Below are 17849 nucleotides of genomic sequence, written 5' to 3' on the forward strand. Positions count from 1 at the left end.
GTTCTCCGTCGTTTGCCACCCTGCTTATGTTTATACAGTTCGACGTCTGTCTTTATTAAATCCAACAAAGCATCGAACAGTGAAATACATACCCTCATACTACAGGCTGCAGAATGCTCTTGTCTCGACGCCGAAATAAAAAGCCATCTGTAAAACACATAGGCCTACTTACTTGCATTGGCAGACGAAGTATAATATAGTTGACACCCTAACCTACTTTTAAAAATATTTTTACTTGAGATTTTACGCCGTTTCGTCGTTGACAGCGAGTATGAGTCTTCTTGTCTGCTCTCTGTAAGCCCAACCCCCACACACAGCACTCACGAGCTGCTCCTTTGAGTACGAAAAGAGGAGGAGACTGTATAGGCTGCAGCGTCCTGAGAGCAGTCCTCACCGGGTTTGTTTTGGTGTGAGGTGTCCCACCAGTGTGCCAGTGTATGTTCGGTTCTGTATAGATCTTATGTATATATATTTATATTACGACAAGTTAATGTTCCGCAATCTATGACCACTACATCTACACAGAAAGCGGGAAGAAAACACGTGCGGTGCGCTCAGACGTTGGAGTATTCGCGGGCACTCGACGAACATCCAAACATTGGTAAATTGGTTGCTTTTATCATCACATACCGTAGTTAGCTAGCTAGCTGTATAAATAATTAGTTTAATCCCTATAGTGGTTTGTACTTATCCTCTTTCAAGTGGTTTGCATGTGAAGAATTGTAGTGGTTAACGTTAGTGTTAGCAACACAGACTGTCCTCTGCTGGCCAGGCGCCTGTGGTAGCTAGCTACGTCCTTAGTCAATTGAATGTAACATGTATTGTTTTTTTTTTGCTGTGTTACAAAGTGCAAAGTTTTCCTCACAGTTTTCAAACGATTGTGTTAGTAGTCTTTACTTGGTATCCTGTTAATTGAAAGAATGAAATAATGTCACAATGGTGGTTATTGTAAATTTCACAGTTGCTCCAGGCATGATTAACCACTGTTTTATTGTCAGGCGTATCATCAATAACATGGCAACTTCACATAGTTTATTAATAGGTTGTCAAATTCCACATCAAATCCAAAAATGTACTTTTATTGGTAAAATTAACAGGATACATATTTGCCAAACTCAAGAGCAATCTTCCAAGTGACCCCTAGAGGAATTAACTACCAAAGCTGCATTAACGTGAAGCGTGAGTTCGCTATGTAGGGCTCAGACGTCTTGACTTGTGAGACATGGATTTGCGAAACTACGACCATGTGAAAATCTATCTTGCTAAGCTCTAAATTAATAATTTATTCCTGAACCATAGTGGTTCGGACCAAAAAGCATCCAATGAGAACTTACTGGCAGCTACGAGTGTGGTTGACGTTGGCCCGTGAAAGACAGTGGTTCAACCAATCACCTGCAAAGTCTTTTTTCATAGTGCTTACCCTTTTCCAAGGATGACTTCCCAGATGGATATGTGTAACAAACATCTTGCGAGTCAGGTCACTTCTTGTCTAGCATATGAACAGAGTTAATGGATGGTAAATATTAGCAACCATTTTTGTAGGTCAACATGGTGGTTATAGTACAGCTAAAGATTAGATTATACACACAGGCTAAACTTTTTCAAAAAGTTCTCCGCAAAGTTGAACACACCATTGGCTGACTCGATTGATCATCCCATTTTATTCTTTGTTGGTCTCGTAAAAAATGCTCCACGTTCCATTTTTCAGATAGCGGCCTGTTCCATGGGGCAATACAATTTAATTAGTAGTATGTACCCGGACATCTGCTTTCAAAATGTGATTTGGCTCAATTTTTTTAAGGGTCAATCAGATCCAAACATTTTCTGAATTCAAGATCCTACACTTTGGTTACTGCAGAATTGTTTTGGTGTTATGGAACCCACATTATATTTCAGGTATTGAAGCATCTGTGGACTGGTCTGAATTTCACATCAGATGCCTCCATTTAGGCTACATCAAGTGGTTGGCTGACATTTAGGCCTAGTTGGCTTGGAACGGAACAGAAGAGGCAGGCTAATGTATTTGATTCTCAGAAATACCGGATCTCAAAAGGAGTCAACCCCTTATTTTTATGTAAACAATAAAATGCAATGAAACATTTTATTGTAATTATGCATTAGCATGCAGGAATTCCTTAGTCTGCTAGCAAAGTGGTACTTAAGTGAATGGATTGAGGCCACAAGGCTACAAACATGTAAGCTTTTGCGCTTAAGGTTTTTAAGAGAACCAGTCTCTTGGTCCAGCTGAAGCAAAAAAATGGCTGCCCTGGTGGCCATTTTGAGTTGCTTCAAAAATGGAACAAACGCAGCAGTGGTGACTGTGTGGGGGAGGGGAGAAAAGAAGCAAAAAACTAGCTGCATTAACCTCTGGTTTGAACACAAAAACAAGAGCAGATTAATAGCAGACAGTAACAGGTTAATATAACCTACAGACCTGTGAAGGTCTGTCTAACATTCTTCCCAAGCATTTTGTCACTCATTTTTTATTTACCCATAGTTTCCTAACGTGGTACAGTCCAACTCAGCTGTAATTTTCCACTCAGGAGCCACACAGTATGCCTCTGAGCTTGTTTGCAGTGGAAATACAATGTGACTATAAAGTTGATCCATTGCAGTTGTCTCTGGCCTTGGTAATGTATGAGACTTTTACAAATTGTTTTTCTTTTGGACATTTGCAAATATGAGGTTTTTAAATTCTCCCCACAAGCACAAACACTAATCTTTCCAGAGGGAATGGTACAGCCCTACTGCCAGTTCCCCTCCCCCACTCTTCTGTCTCCCTGACTTCCATATGCCTGTGGTTTTGTGCTCATATTGCCTGTGTAGCCATACATTCAGTGTGGCTGCTTTTGCCCTCCAATTAAAAACTGGGCAAACCCTGGATAGGACCCACCCACAATTTTGCAATATTTGTTTTGTGTGTGGTGTTGGTCAATACTAATTTACTAACTGAGTAAGATTTATGTTTGAAATCATATATATTTTTTGGGGGATGATGTTGATGAAGTATGAATCAGCGTAGACAATCTAATGCCATGAATAAGCTTGAGTGAAATGCAGAGTTTGACTGATGTAACTGCATTGTTAGCAAGCATAGAATCATGTTGACGTTGAGTGTGGAAACCAATCTGATCTAAGGGTGATTGTTTTTTATATATTTTTTTATTATTAAATTAGCCTATGTACAATATACATTTCGGTGGTCCTGTTTCATTGGTCATCCAAATATATGTTGAAGGCCTTTATGTGTATCCTTGCTACATTATCAAAGATGGCAAGGTTGTCTTTGTGTACTATTTACCTTCTAGAAGACGTACAATTACAACACAAAATGCTTATTTTCTGTACAACACGGTTGACACAATTTTACCCCACTTTAATAATAAACAGGCCTGGTATATAGTAGAATGGTATACAGCTGGTATATAGTAGAATGGTATACAGCTGGTATATAGTAGAATGGTATACAGCTGGTATATAGTAGAAAGGTATACAGCTGGTATATAGTAGAATGGTATACAGCTGGTATATAGTATTATGGTATACAGCTGGTATATAGTAGAATGATATACAGCTGGTATATAGTAGAATGGTATACAGCTGGTATATAGTAGAATGGTATACAGCTGGTATATAGTATTATGGTATACAGCTGGTATATAGTAGAATGATATACAGCTGGTATATAGTAGAATGGTATACAGCTGGTATATAGTAGAATGGTATACAGCTGGTATATAGTAGAATGGTATACAGCTGGTATATTGGTTATAGTAGTCTGTGTCAAGTAGTACAACTAGGAGACAGGTTTTGAAGTCCCTGCTGGGGACTGGTAAATGAGAATATAGGAGTGTAAATGAGGCAAAAATTAAGAGGCGAGTTTCATTTGGTTAGAATGAATTTGTCTAGAGTTCTCTAAAATACTGAAGGTCATAAAGAGTTAGTTAAAACAACAAACCAGAAAAGGGAAGCTGTTGTTTTTTTTTTCTCCACAAAAAAGAAAAAAAAAACCTCAGCCAGTCTCAACTGGTTCTATCCAGTTCTGAAAGCAGCCTCTCTTGATTGGCTACTGGCCTGATTGCGTCTCTTCCTCCCCCTTTTCAATGTTGTGCGTGAATCCATGTTAGGTCATACCCAACCAAATGCATAATCCTAAATTATTATTGTTAAATAACTATTTAATTAACTAAGTCTACAATGTGACTGTTATTTTTACACAAGTGTCTTATCTTGCGTACAAAGGTGAGAAAATCCAGAGTGCAGTTTTTAATAACTATGGTCTAGCTTGTGGAGACAACCTGACCCAATTGTTCTCCTGTTTCTAGAACAAGAGATACACACCTACAGATAGATTACAGGTAGGCCTTCCTATCAGACTAGAAAAAAAGACAATTTGATTTTGGTCATTAGTCTCACGATAAATGTGTTCGTAAGTAACTCCCAAGGGTGCAGCAGTGCGTTTGTTCCCACTGGTGTGTGAACATGTGAAATCTCAGGGAGTACTGGGTGCTAGCTAAGTCCCACAAAATCGTTACTATAGCCTTGAATTTTGTATAGCTGGCCATGAGGACTCAAAGAAATGTTGGATTATCTATTGTAGTAATTTACTCTATTAAAGGCAAAACTTAAACATCCCTCAAAAGACTTTGTTGGTCAATAAGTGCTACTTTAGTAGTGAGAACATACATTAGTAGTCATCCACACCATGCCAGTAATTTCCTGTCTGCATACAGATCAGCCATGACAAGTCAAGAGTTTGAAGCCTGACTTCTGTGAAACACTGATGAGGTGGACTCCAGAGCCCGGTTATAGTCACCTACACCATGTGGAGTTGCAGTTAGACTTGGGGGTATTTTATTGGACTTGGGAAACATGTAGGCTGCTCTGCTTTCATAAAGCAGTGTAGGTTTCCCGCCAAATGCATGACTGACCATGACACATTTTCATCCAGCTGTTTCAGTCCTTTAATGAATGCCATTTGATTATATATGGTTACTGAGATGTGTGTGTGTGTGTGTGTGTGTGTGTTTATATGACCTGATAGGTGAAATGAAGTGCTCAATGTATGCCTTGATCAAGAACAGTTAGTCAAAAGGTGGAACACATTGTAAACTTGCACAATGGTGGGTGAGGAATAAGCAAAAATACATGTTTTAGGCAGTTATCTTTAGTATGTAGATTTTGTAATGATATCTGTTAGTAACTGGAGAATCCAGTTGTAGTTGCCATTGCTGCAAACAGCAATTCTGGTGGCCATTTTGTGTTTCTGCAATTTCCTGATGGATGAAAGAGGAGACGCTGGGGGATGGGCAGAGAACGCAGGGCAGCCCGCTGGATCTCAGTGACCAGCTAAATCTTGTAGTTTACTCTGTCTGCTTTGAGGATATTTATACTGAATAACCTTTTATAATGAACACCCAGAAAAAAGCCACAGTCCATCACTGATGGCCGTAGTTCTTTTAGGTCAATTTTGTCATACCATATTGAGAGGGATGTTGGCCTGTGCTGATTTTGTTTTCTTCTGTTTTGAGTGTATAATTAAAACACTGAAGGAGACAATAAATGTTTATTTTGTAGTGTGATCATGCAAATATTTTACTGTAGCGTATGAAACACTTTTCCAAAAGGCAGTTTCTGTATTTTTCAGTGGAGGGGACTAATTTCCAACTAAATTATTTAATTTAAGTTCAGAGGAGTTTAAGACCAATTTACATTTATGTTGATTTGTTAAATATTTCACCTCAAGCTCCCTCTCTAGCCAGGAGTAACCCCCCCCCCCCATTTCCAGAATGGTTCAGTCCATGCTTGGCAGTAAATTTCCACTGTGCACTTGGAGAGACTGTGCTTGAGTGGGGGAGGGGTGGTGTGTGAGGCTGTGCACTTCAGTATTGACTGCGTTGCTAGCTTAGGTTTGTGTGGGTATAAAACATACTGTGCTCCTTGTTTTTTGTCAAGTTTCATAAGTATTTAATTTGATATTAACTGGGGCTTATATTTACATGTTCACAATGGTATTTATCAATTCAAGGATACAAATGCTTGTGTAATATGTTTTTGGTTAGTGTGCTTGACAGAGTGATAGATTATAGTTGACACATTCTGCTGTGTCAAGTGTTCCTGTGCTAGCTGAGATACTGTCAATGAAGACTCGCACACAGTTTTTACATAACAAACCACGCGTTGCTCAACCAGATGGAACAGTCCTAGCAGCAGCCCACCCCTCCCCCTCTCCCTGGTTTTGTTCTCTCTTTTCTGCCCAGTCGTTGCTAGCTCCCTCAATTACAGCCAAACAAATCACTCGTACAACCTCTGCCCAAGGATGAAGGGCCTACTATATGAAGCTTAGGCTCCAGCCACAGGTTGATATGCTCTTCCCTTTTAGATATTGATTTATCTCTTTGGTTACATTATAACCAAAACATATAACTTAACTTTCAGCCTATGAATTGGGCGAGGAGGGATAGAACACTAAGCGAATCATTAAAACTCATCGCTCACGGTAGATATGAGTTATTGTTAGTTGTTTCCATGTTAATTACATTTTGTCAATTGTTTGTTTACAGCCAATGGTTGCAAGTAAATTAATGCACAAGGAAGGTCCAGTAATGGAAAGTAAAAAAAAAAAAGAAGTAAAAAATATATTTTTTATTCTGAGACATGTGGGGCAACAGTCAGTTGATGATCTTGACTCCTTTTAATGGTTAAAATAAGTCAATCTATTGGAAAAGGAAATATGGCTTGTGGACATAGACCATGAATCATAACCACATGGGGAACAACAGTGGTGCCTGATGGTGCCCTGTTTTGTAAGATCAAATATTTTGGATTATTTTAAAATAACCTATTGTTAATAGGCCAAATCTATTCGCGCTCAAATTTAAAGAAAGCTGTGTGTGAATAAAAGATCATTTATTTTAGCATTCAATGTATTGGTAATGTAAATTAAAGAAAATGCGCCAATGCTGACAAAATATTATGCTCACGTTTAGAAGAACCTTCAAGATGGGAACTTAATCAAAATACTTCCAACTTCCTGTGTACGGTTTTATGTTGAAAGGTAAAAGGAGAGAATTTTGACTTGAGACTCCATGGACCATATCATGTTGCTGTCTCAGGAAGTCATGCTGGTCAACTGGAGAATTATCACATTGGTGGAATTATCACATTGGTGGAAAGATATTGTGTGGAAAAATGTGCTCACCCCTCTAGTTCTGCAACACATTATGTCAACGGCTAGTAAATTACCTCATGGACCTCAAGAGTGAGAATGAGCAATGAACTAGACAGAGGCAGCTAGCCAAGTGGACGATACTAGTTGGCTAACCAAGGATGAACTGTAGTGAAGCAAGACTACATTGATAGAATACCGGGGGATGGGATCTTGAAGATCATACACATTTGTTGTACCACACTGGTATAGAGAAAACTTTGGACAGTTTACACCTATCATGGATTTACTGATGCTGGCTTAGGAGACTAGTTAAGGATTAAGTTTGACCTGGATATGTGAGCAGAAGAACGTAAACTCCAAGTATTTAGCTTACAACATCCAGCAGTGTTTTAGACAAATATTGATTTTTTTTTTTACTTTTACTGAAAAAGTTTTTAATTTGGTCTATATAGACCAGTATAATGTCAGTGTGACTTAAAGTTGACCTCCAGTTCACAAGTAAATTTCCAGAGCAAATGCAAAACATGCCAGCAAAACATGCCAGTGATGAAACTTGATCTGTGGTGATACCGTGGAAACACGTTTTCAGCTTTTTAGAGCCCAGCCTGGCTGCACACGGCAGAGCTGTCAGCCATTTTGTTTCTGCTGGATTCAGACACAGCGCATGAAGACAAAGGTGTGGGGGAGGGGAACATTGCGCGCAGTGCGCAATAACATTGGAATGTCTACTGTGCTGTGGGTTACATGCTGTGTGTGATGTGATTTTACAGCAGTGGTGTTAAGCACACATGATGAAATAGGCTATTAGATGGACCTGTTGTGTAAAATCAGAAGAATATATCTGTCACCTCAATGTTAAGAAACATAAATGCCATTGGACAATTTTTTATTATGTTCAGTACAAGGACATAAGTAAATTCATAGATCATTATTATCATGTAAAATAAAAACAAACTAGATCTTGCTTATTTACATAGGACTGCATGGACTGTGATTGGAGTAGCATCACACCTTGAAGTGGTGGTTTAGCCCTGTCTTTACATATTGTAAAGCGCGCATTATTATTGTATTTACACTGCAGACGTTGTCAATTTCTGTCGAAAGTCGTGATGTTGTCATGAAGCACAACATGAAGTCAGACTCATGCTGTAAAGGATATAGCTGTCTGTTAAAACAGCAATGCAGTCATATTGTTATACCTTGAATCAACTTGACAAAGTAGTGCAAGGTATTGTCATATCGTTTCATAGCGAAGTAGTGTTTAAATGTGAGTAAATAACAAGATCTATTTTCTGTAAGTAGCTTGGATTACAGGCCTGTGTTTCAGCATGTAGTGCCATATCTTCAACCCTACTGATTTGGGGCCAGGTTTGAAAAGGTCCACCCTAAAGTAATATCATTGCTGTTTTTAATTTTGTGCAATAGGCAACACTGATGACATAATGCAGTGATAAAATTGTACTTCAAAACACTGTATCGTGTCACCTATTGATGTCATGCAATGACAGAATCTGTCCAGGAAATGGAGCGGTCAATCTCATTTCTGAGAACACCAGATTGTTTTAGTTTCCACTGGTGACAATTATGTTGTGCTTTGGTTCACAAATTTAGGTATTTTGTCTCCTATCATAAGATCTCGCCTTTGCTACTTTAGTTAAATAGGGTTCTTTGTACAACCAGGCAAACTTCTGGAAGTGTTCCTCCGGGTCCCCTGTGTGTGTGTGTGTGTGTGTGTGTGTGCATTTGAGTGAGCAAGATGGTGGCTATTTGGGCATTGGTTAATTATTTAATCATTTAGTCTACACTAATGATGATCAAGCGCTAATTCTTCCATAAATCACATGCAGTCCAAACTAATACTTCTGGACGGGTATAGCTCAGTGGTAGTGCATTTGACAGCAGATGAAGGGGTTTGCAGGTTCAGATCCGCCTCTGTGCGTCACTTTGGATAAAAGCATCTGCTAAATGAATACATTATTATCGTATGCATTATATACTTCTATTTCTGTATGGGCAATTAGGCTAATGCCCTTTCTTCCTAGAAGAATCTGGCCTGGTAGATCAAGCAACACCACATCTTTCACTTCTGTGCATTATCACATGGAGCAGGTAGATCTGGATCTCGCAGAATGTCTGCTACTCCAATTGGGTACTTACAGACAAATGAACTTCGTGCCACGAGTTATTGATGCAAAATATGGAAATGTGTGCTATTCATTTGTTGCAACCCTTCCAGCACAATACTTGACCATGAAATAGGCCAAGTACACTGATTTAATCATAACCTCTCCCCTGTTCCTCTGCAGGTAGAGCCTTTTAGTGCTAAATCCATGATAAGAAACAACACTACCTCAAGGTAAGATTCCATTTATTAATAACAACACTTTTATTAAATTGTTTTCATAATGTTTTAAAAATGTAATCATGTTAAATATTTTCTATATTTGTTTAAGGTCCTACAATTGAATCGTTAAATGTTTATACAATTGGCTAACATTACAGGCTACTTAATTACTAAAATGTAAAAACAGGCAGGCTACAACAGGGTGCTTACAAGTTGGAACCTAGCCTCGCAACTAAATACGTTCTGCAATTGGAACAGTGTACGGAAATCATGCACCTTTTGCATAACCCTTATTGTTGCCAGCAGAGTGTAACTAGCAGACCTGATTTGCTGAGGAGGTGACCAATAGGAGCACAGGGGGAGGGGAAAGAGACAGAGCAGTGCTGCTGTAGTCTAGAAAGTATTTTCTGCGCTGCAGATCCAAGAGACCACTGCACTTGACTGCCAAAGCTTGCCAGCTCAGTCAGGGATTGATATTTTTAGTGTGGTAACGGAGTATCTTTACCAAAACATTGTTTTCAGAATGTTTCCATTTTGAATATTAGCAGTCTATTAACCAGGACTAAAGTTATCGTTGAATACTTTGGATCGAGCTGCATGAAGAAAGAAGGGTTGCTGTGCTCAGCGTAGATTTTGCTGTGCTTAGTCACATTTGTAGCTCCAATTTTCTCCTGTCAAGTACAATAGTAAAATATGCTGAGCTCACATAGCTAGAACCTTCCAGAACAGAACAAAAAGGGAGAAAAACAGAGCTCTCCACAGTGACCCCTGGAGTTGGTTCCAAGTCACTGCACAATTTGATGTCAACATATCTCTCACTTGTACCTTTTGAAAGTTATTGTTGGAGTGTGTATAGGCTAAGTGGATGTCACAGGTGGGTAGCCAGTGCTTTAGCCTCCAAGTTGTGGTTTTTGCCTCTCTCTAACATCTTTTCCCGTGTTCCTTAGGTGAAAATGGAAGTTGCTGTGGCGGAGGAGAAGAAGAAAATCTTCAGAGCCAGAAAGACTATGAAGATAAGTGACCGGCAGCAACTTGAAACTCTCCACAACTCCTTATCTTCGAGCGGGCGGGCTTCATCTACCTCCTCTTCGCCTCCTCCCTTACTGAACGGCACGCATAAAGAGGATGGCCAGAAGGGGGCAGACAGTGACACCAGAGATTCGAAGAGCCCCGTTTTCACACCTTCGACCTCGCCAAACTCGCGCTCCCCCCCCTTGGCCTGTCCCTATCGTTGTCCCCCTCTCCTCCGGCTGTACCAAGTCCGAAAGCTAAGGAAGACATTCCTCCTTCACCCTCGTCACCATTCCACTCCCTGAACAACGAACTGAGAAAGATTGAGGAAGAAGGAAAGAAGGCGCGCTCTCCTTCCCCACCTAAGGAGTCTCCCCAGTTGTCTTCAGCTAAGGAGGCCAAGGAAGGACAAGCTAAAGAGGCTGTGACGGCAAAAGCAGGGAAGAAGCAAGAGGAAACAAATGGCACGGAGAAAGAGGTTTGTATAAGGTTAAGAAAAAGAATGGTGGAAAAGCAGCAACATGGAATGATAAAATGGTCAGATTAGTTATTTTAATTGGGGTCCAAGCATTGCTTAGCAACATCCAAACTGCCCTTAGCATGGTATGGCATGGCGGCCTAGCTAAGCTACATACTCATCTGTGTATTCTCTGCAGGAAATACAAACTGCTACCAAAAGCAGAACCACCAGTTCCGTGAAAGAATCTTCCCCAAGCTGCCCTGTTTCTCCTGCCACATCTGACAAGGTGTCTGAGAAAAGCCAGAAGCCAGAGCAGAAAGACTCTGTAACTATGGGAACGGTTACAGACAGTACAGAGGTCAAGGCTCCCGAGGCGCCTCCAGCCAAAAAGGAGAGATCCTCCTCCCCCAAGGCTACCACAGGGTCTCCTGAACCCTCCTCATCCTCATCCCCCTCTACCGGACCTGTGTCAGCCGAGGACATAAAAAAATTGGCCATTAAGAGTGGGAAGGGTGATGGTGATCAGGGAATGAAGGCAGAGGTAAAGGAAGATGAGAAGATGGAAGTGGACCTAAAAGTAAAAACGGAAGCGAAAAAGGTGAAAAAAGAGCTGAAGGTGGAGGATTTACCATCGTCTTCTTCATCTTTATCATCTAACACAGGTATGAAACCAACACATTGGGATGGATTGAATAATTGGGAATGTAACAATAGGAGAGAACCTGGGCAAATATCGACAACGCTTATCTTCAAACATCTGTGAAAATTGACTACAAAAGTTCTGCTACACAGGCTGTAATTCAGTGCGTAATGACACGGTCTTATGTAAATTTTTCCTGACAGCTGTTAAAGAAGAAAAGAGCTCCTCTGGACATAAACGTTCTCTGTCGGAAGCTGATGTCAAAGATGAATCGAATGTGGACCGAGATGGGAAGAGGCAGAGGAGGGATGGTGTTGAGTTAGAAGCACAGCTGGAACTGAAAATCACTGCTAAAGCTGGCAGTCGCCATAAAATTGAAAAGGTGGGTAACATTGGTCGTTGGCAGTGGGATGTGCCCTTTCCCATGTCTTTCAAGGACAATTCCAAGCGCAAGAGTCATTGCCGTAGCCTTTTAACTATATAAGCCATGGATATTTCTTGCATTGGTATACTAAGTAAGCTCACAAGATGGATCTATATTTCCTAACAAAATATTTTGCTACTTTGAAGGTCAAGCACTTTGTTTTTCTATCCAAGTTTCATTGTGTGGATTGTTTTATAGTTTGATGTGTTTTGATCAGGTTGTTCAGCAGTTGGTGGAGGAGCGGATGAGGGTACTGCAGCTTACAGTCTTTGACCAGAGTTTGCAGGAGTTAAAGGAGCGTATAGACAAGATCGACTGTGCCACCAAACACCAGAGCGCCCTTAACACGCTACAGGTAAGAAGAAATGGCTAAAACATACAAATTCTCAACCTTTACAGCAATTTTTTATTTTTCATCCAATACAGTTGTCAACCCAAGCCTTTAGTCTCAATGTAAAAGTATCAAGTAAAACATGACACACGTATTAGAAATTGCAGGTGCAATAAACTCATGCCAAATGTTTTTCAGGCTAAAATAGCTAGACTAACGAAAAAGTTTGGAGAAGCCAACCAGTCCTCAGAGAATAAAACAAAGGAGGTAGGAAAACAGACAAGGGACAGAATCCCAATATTATCCAGCCTAGATATCCAATACTGATACCAAACTGTCCACAAAAATAAAACGGTGCACCATGTTACTAATGTACCCTATAATTTATTTCCCACAGGTGCTCACAACCCCTGTAACTAAGACTCCAGTTTCCACCAATTCCACTCCTACGCAGCGGTAAGAGTTCAGCCTTTCAATTCTTAAACATCCTTAGAGTTTGAGCAAATGTTTTGAAAGATGTCAGAAAGCTATAGGATTTAGTACTGTAGCCCATTACTCTTTGAATTTATTTAAATGTTAAATTGATTGACAGAATGTACGGTACACAAGAACATTTAATATGGTCTCATTCTCAATTCAAATGGTGAAGCATTGTGCTTCAGGCTGTGTATGTGGGTTTGTATTGTGTTCCCTTGTATGAACGTGACAAAACCAGACTAAAGCCCATATCTCACATGGAGCCACGGTAACGTGTGATTGAATGTGTAGGTTCTGTACCGGATTGTGTCAGCAGTATGGTTAACTCTAGAGGCTGGAATACAATCTGGCGGAGAGTGAATTATGACATCAATCCCAAAACACCAGTTTGGGATTTGACAATATTTTTGCCCATTAAGGGTTGACTTCGCAGAGAACATGAAGGGCTTACCCTTCTATAAAAATAAAATTTAAAAAAATCCTTCGCTCAGAGACAAATTGTTTTTCTTTTTACGGAGTAGAAGGCGTGTCGTTTTTTTACTTCTTTTTTTTTTCTCTCCACCGTCAAAAACATCACATGGTCCTGAGTCTTGTGACGTTCTACAATGTGAAGCTTGAGAGCACAGCCCCAGGCTCTTCAGAGTGTTAGTGAATGCAGCACCCGCTACAACTGCACCTCTCCTCCCCAACAGCGTGCTCCGGGGGCTGACGCCGGAGCCGCAGTCCAAGACACGCAGAGGGTGGCTGGCGCCCTCTCTTGTCAGGATACCCGTACAGTCGATCAAACAGGAAATCAAAGAGGAGGAGGATGTAGAGCTACCCAGGCTCCCCTCGGAACGGAGGACTTCAGTGGCACATCAGCTGTCGGAATGTAACGAGGGGCCGGCGAGAAAAGATGTACAGCTTCGAGCGCTCACAAAGGAGAACGAGAGGCAGCTGTTCTTTGGCTGCAGGGACAGCCACATGAAGCACAAACCGGTCCGTTACGCTGTGCTTCTCTTCCGAAACCTTGTCCACTATGAGGACTACAGCGGCTGGGTTGGACAGGTCAATTATGTTGGGCTTCAGGGCAGGGAAGCACTTCCTGTGAACTTGAGGAGGACCATGAGGGCTCTTTTGGAATATCGTTTCAGCAATTTGAGGCGATGTGATTGGAATAAGATCCGTGAAGCAATCAATGCAGATCTACGAGTGAAGAAAAAAGAAGCATTTTTCTCTTTGACTTAAGATTTTTTACATTTTTATGGAGAAGCCTTTTCATGTTCATAAATTTTACTCTTGTGGAGAAACTATGACTCTATGAATTGTTCCAATGTATGTGTTTGACTAATGGTTTTAAACCCCCCCACCCCCCCTAAAAAATAAATTATATTATTTTACGCCCCAAATCACAGCACTCAAAATATAAATACGGTGCCCGCTAGAATGAAACTTTTGTGATCTGACAAATGATTTGGGTCTCGGATGATATCATACAGAACAGGATACCAAATTGCAGTGATCCATGAGTCCATCGCTCAGTGCAGCTCAACATGGCAACAAACACATTGTCTTGCGGACCACTCAACCAAATAACTTCACAATTGAGAGTGCACATCCTTGGATCCTGACCACTGCACCTGCCACATTTTAATCGTCAGACAATGCCCAGTTCTCTATGACTGAGCCACAGACACAGACATTCTGGCCTTGATAGTTAAATATAGTCGCAAATTGGGAAATCCTATCCGGATGATGCGTTATGATCTGGATGATACTGTGCATCAGCACATACTCAATGTGGAATGAACTCCTTTTTTCATTTCCAATGAAAAAAAACTTCAAGATTGAAGTGGAATACTGAGGAGGCCTGATAATGTGACTAAAATGCCATGGATATGTGTGACAAAGCTGGTCACCGCACCCTGACCCTGTGTCTATGAACAACTCAAAGCATTCTACATTTTTCTAAACAGGCCAGTCTGGACCTCTATGGAGGTAAAGCAGATCCCCACCACACCTGTGTCAACCAACCCCCCTGGTGAGTAAGAGGACTGTCTTTGCTTACACTAACCTTTATTCCTAGTATTCAAGACATGACAAAGATTGGGAAATTATAACTTCTTTGGTCACTTAAAGGTGTGTATATTCATCACATTCTTTTTTTTTTTCTTCTTTTCTTTCTTCAAAATATTCTCTGAATTTCAGTGCCTCCTGCCCAGCCCAAGTCTATTCCTCCCACCTCCACAACCACAACCATGGTAACACCAGGGCCCATTCTCCAGCTGATCTCAACCAGCAATACCACCACGTCCACACTGGGCACCAGTGCTACCCAGAGCCAGCCTACGGGAACCTTGTTGCTCAAGACCGCTCAAGGGACCAATATGGTGGGCCAGGGCCAGCCTGTCCTCATTCAGCTACATCCAGCCCTGTCCATGCCTAATGGGCAGCCCGGAACCGTCGTCAACATCCCCGTCTCCTCTTTCGCAGCTGTCAACTCCCACAACAAACCCAAAACGACCACTTCCACCTTCATCCTCAAGGCAGCTCCCTCCACCACAACGGCCACGACGATGGTCCCGGCCATCCAGGCCTCCACCTCCCAGATGACCCCAGCCCAGATATCTCTGGCTCGCTATCAGGGAGGTGCAGGGGGCATCAGCACACCCTACGCAGGAGTGTCTGTGGCCACAGCCAGGATGCCTGTTCAGTCTGTTTCCGTAGCAGGGGCGGTGTCTTCATCCTCCTCACCAGCAGCCTCCGGTCCAGCTGCGACAGGCTCGACAGCTCCTGGAACGCCCTCTGGGACAACGATGACATCCAAGACAGGTGGGTACCTGGCACCACTGGGAGCCCACTCAAAATGATTGTTCAAGTAGTTCAAGCTAATTATTCAGCCTTCACAAGGGTTTTACAAATTGGCTTCGTAAAAAAAGTTCTAAGTGGCTTTGTAGAACTTATTGTTTGTTCTGTTGGATGTGTATTGGAATGTTTTCTACACAGCAGAAGCAGTGGCTGTTTTACAAACTACAAAAGAAAGACATGTAAATAGTAATAACTCCCTCACTTCATTCTCTCTCAACTTCAGATAATCAAGCCACAGGTTCTACTCCAACCAAAACGCCTGTGCAGGGTCCCCGGCCCAAAGGCTCTGTCATAGACCTTACTGAGGACGACGATGATGTACAAGGTGAAGATGAGATTCCAACAAACAAAATAACCTTGCTGTTGTATGGTTTTATAAAAAAAAATAAAAAAATAGCAGACGCTTCTATCCAAAGCGATATACAAATGGGGCAAATAGTAGCCACAGCAGGATTATCTAGGACCAGAAGTGCATAGTTAGTGTAAAGTAACACAATTTTATCATTTCAGTGATTACTGCCCAGGGATGCTGGGTAGCGGCATCTTAATTTTCTTCTCTCTGTCTCAAAGTTGCCAATCTTTTCTCCCTCTCATAATTCTTCCCCAATTCTTCACAGTGACGGGCGTTAAGAAGGCCATAGGCATAGCTGCTCATCGTCCTCCAGGACCACCCCCGCTGATAAGCATTCCTACAGGTGAGAAACACCTGTGTGGGTGTGTGCGTGTGTGTGTGTGCGTGCGTGCGTTAGCAAAAAAATTTGGGTGTCATACATCTAATGTGCTGAAAAACAATTCACCATATCCTGATGATGTATCTTAGTAGAGGTGTTCAGCCCAAGGTTGTCATTTCATGCAGTTAAGAGTCCTATGACCTTTATCACAGAAGTGTGACTCACATTGTTTGTATCTTCAAACAGGTGCTACTGCTAGGTTGTCTCCTCAACACCCTGTGAGCAGTCCCCAACATACAGTCCACCACCGCCCCCCACTGGTGAGAATCTTAATCCTCTCAAATGTTCTGTTCTAGGCATATTTTGTTGTCTGTAACTAAAGAGTTTTTAGATGAGAATTTAAATAAATATTTACAACATATGAGCAATTTTTAACCTTCTTACTTATCCATCTCTTGGATCCCTCACAGGACTCCCCGGTAAAAACACGCCTTAGTACACCATCCAGAACCTCCTCCACAGCCCTGCCCCCCTTACCGACAGCACCCCTGCCCACCACCCGCCTGCCCCAGGAGGCTGCCCTGACCTCGCTCCCCCAGCAGCCTCAGCTCAAGCTGGCTCGGGTGCAGAGCCAGAACGGTATTGTTCTTTCCTGGTGTGTGTCCGAGACCGACCGCACTTGCGCCACTGTGGACAGTTACCACCTGTACGCTTACCACATGGACAACTCTGCCGCCAATGGGCAGGCTTTGCAGCACTGGAAGAAGATAGGTGAGGTCAAAGCCCTGCCTCTACCAATGGCCTGTACACTCACCCAGTTTGTGTCTGGATCAACGTATTATTTCGCTGTCCGAGCCCGGGACATCTACGGTCGGTTTGGACCCTTCTGCGAGCCTCAGTGTACTGATGTCATCAGCTCCTCCTCCTCAGCGAGCTGAACCAATCAGAATGGAAGAGGGCACGCATTTTGGGAACGTGCATATTTGTGTTTTAGGAAGTTGAAATAACTGTTAAATTCTTTAGGGAATGGAGTTAGGATCCCTGTGTTAAACATATTGTACACAACCACATCCAGGGACATCCATGGTAAATATATGTTGCTGGGACCCCAGATGATAATCTGGTTTGCGACAGGATTTTGGTCAACTGTTATGTATAATTTTTGTGATTTAAGATATTGTTCAGAATTGAATAAATCTCTACAGGCTGTTCAGATATGCTGACATCTGTTACCTGGTCCAGTTCCTATTTACTTTACAGGAAATGGTTGCATCAAAATGCATTGTTGTGTTGGGAAACTAAATACAAATAATGATGGTAATTTTGTATGTTTGTCTGGTAACCAGACTTTGACAAATACAATAAAACGTTTTTAAAAAAACTTTTCTAATTGAGGTTTCTTGTTTTGATTACAATTATATACAAAGTATTCAGACACAAACCTTTAATTGGAATACTGCATGAAACAAGTTA

At 41.5% G+C, this 17849-nt stretch overlaps 1 protein-coding gene across 1 annotated transcript; it reads left to right on the forward strand.

Moving 5' to 3' along the window:
- The first annotated feature begins 386 nt into the window (after positions 1-386).
- atf7ip (activating transcription factor 7 interacting protein) lies at positions 387-17591 on the forward strand. The gene is given in 15 exon segments (XM_084685373.1): positions 387-601; positions 9478-9527; positions 10463-10726; positions 10729-11004; positions 11183-11648; positions 11830-12008; positions 12268-12405; positions 12580-12648; positions 12779-12837; positions 14814-14878; positions 15046-15669; positions 15929-16030; positions 16323-16400; positions 16623-16696; positions 16847-17591. Coding segments are annotated over 13 exon segments (2856 nt in total). The 5' UTR covers positions 387-601; positions 9478-9527; positions 10463-10468; the 3' UTR covers positions 17315-17591.
- Positions 17592-17849: the final 258 nt, after the last annotated feature.

The sequence above is a fragment of the Hypomesus nipponensis genome, chromosome 21 (assembly GCF_054491055.1).
Source record: "Hypomesus nipponensis isolate SF chromosome 21, ASM5449105v1, whole genome shotgun sequence".
Lineage (NCBI taxonomy): Eukaryota > Metazoa > Chordata > Actinopteri > Osmeriformes > Osmeridae > Hypomesus > Hypomesus nipponensis.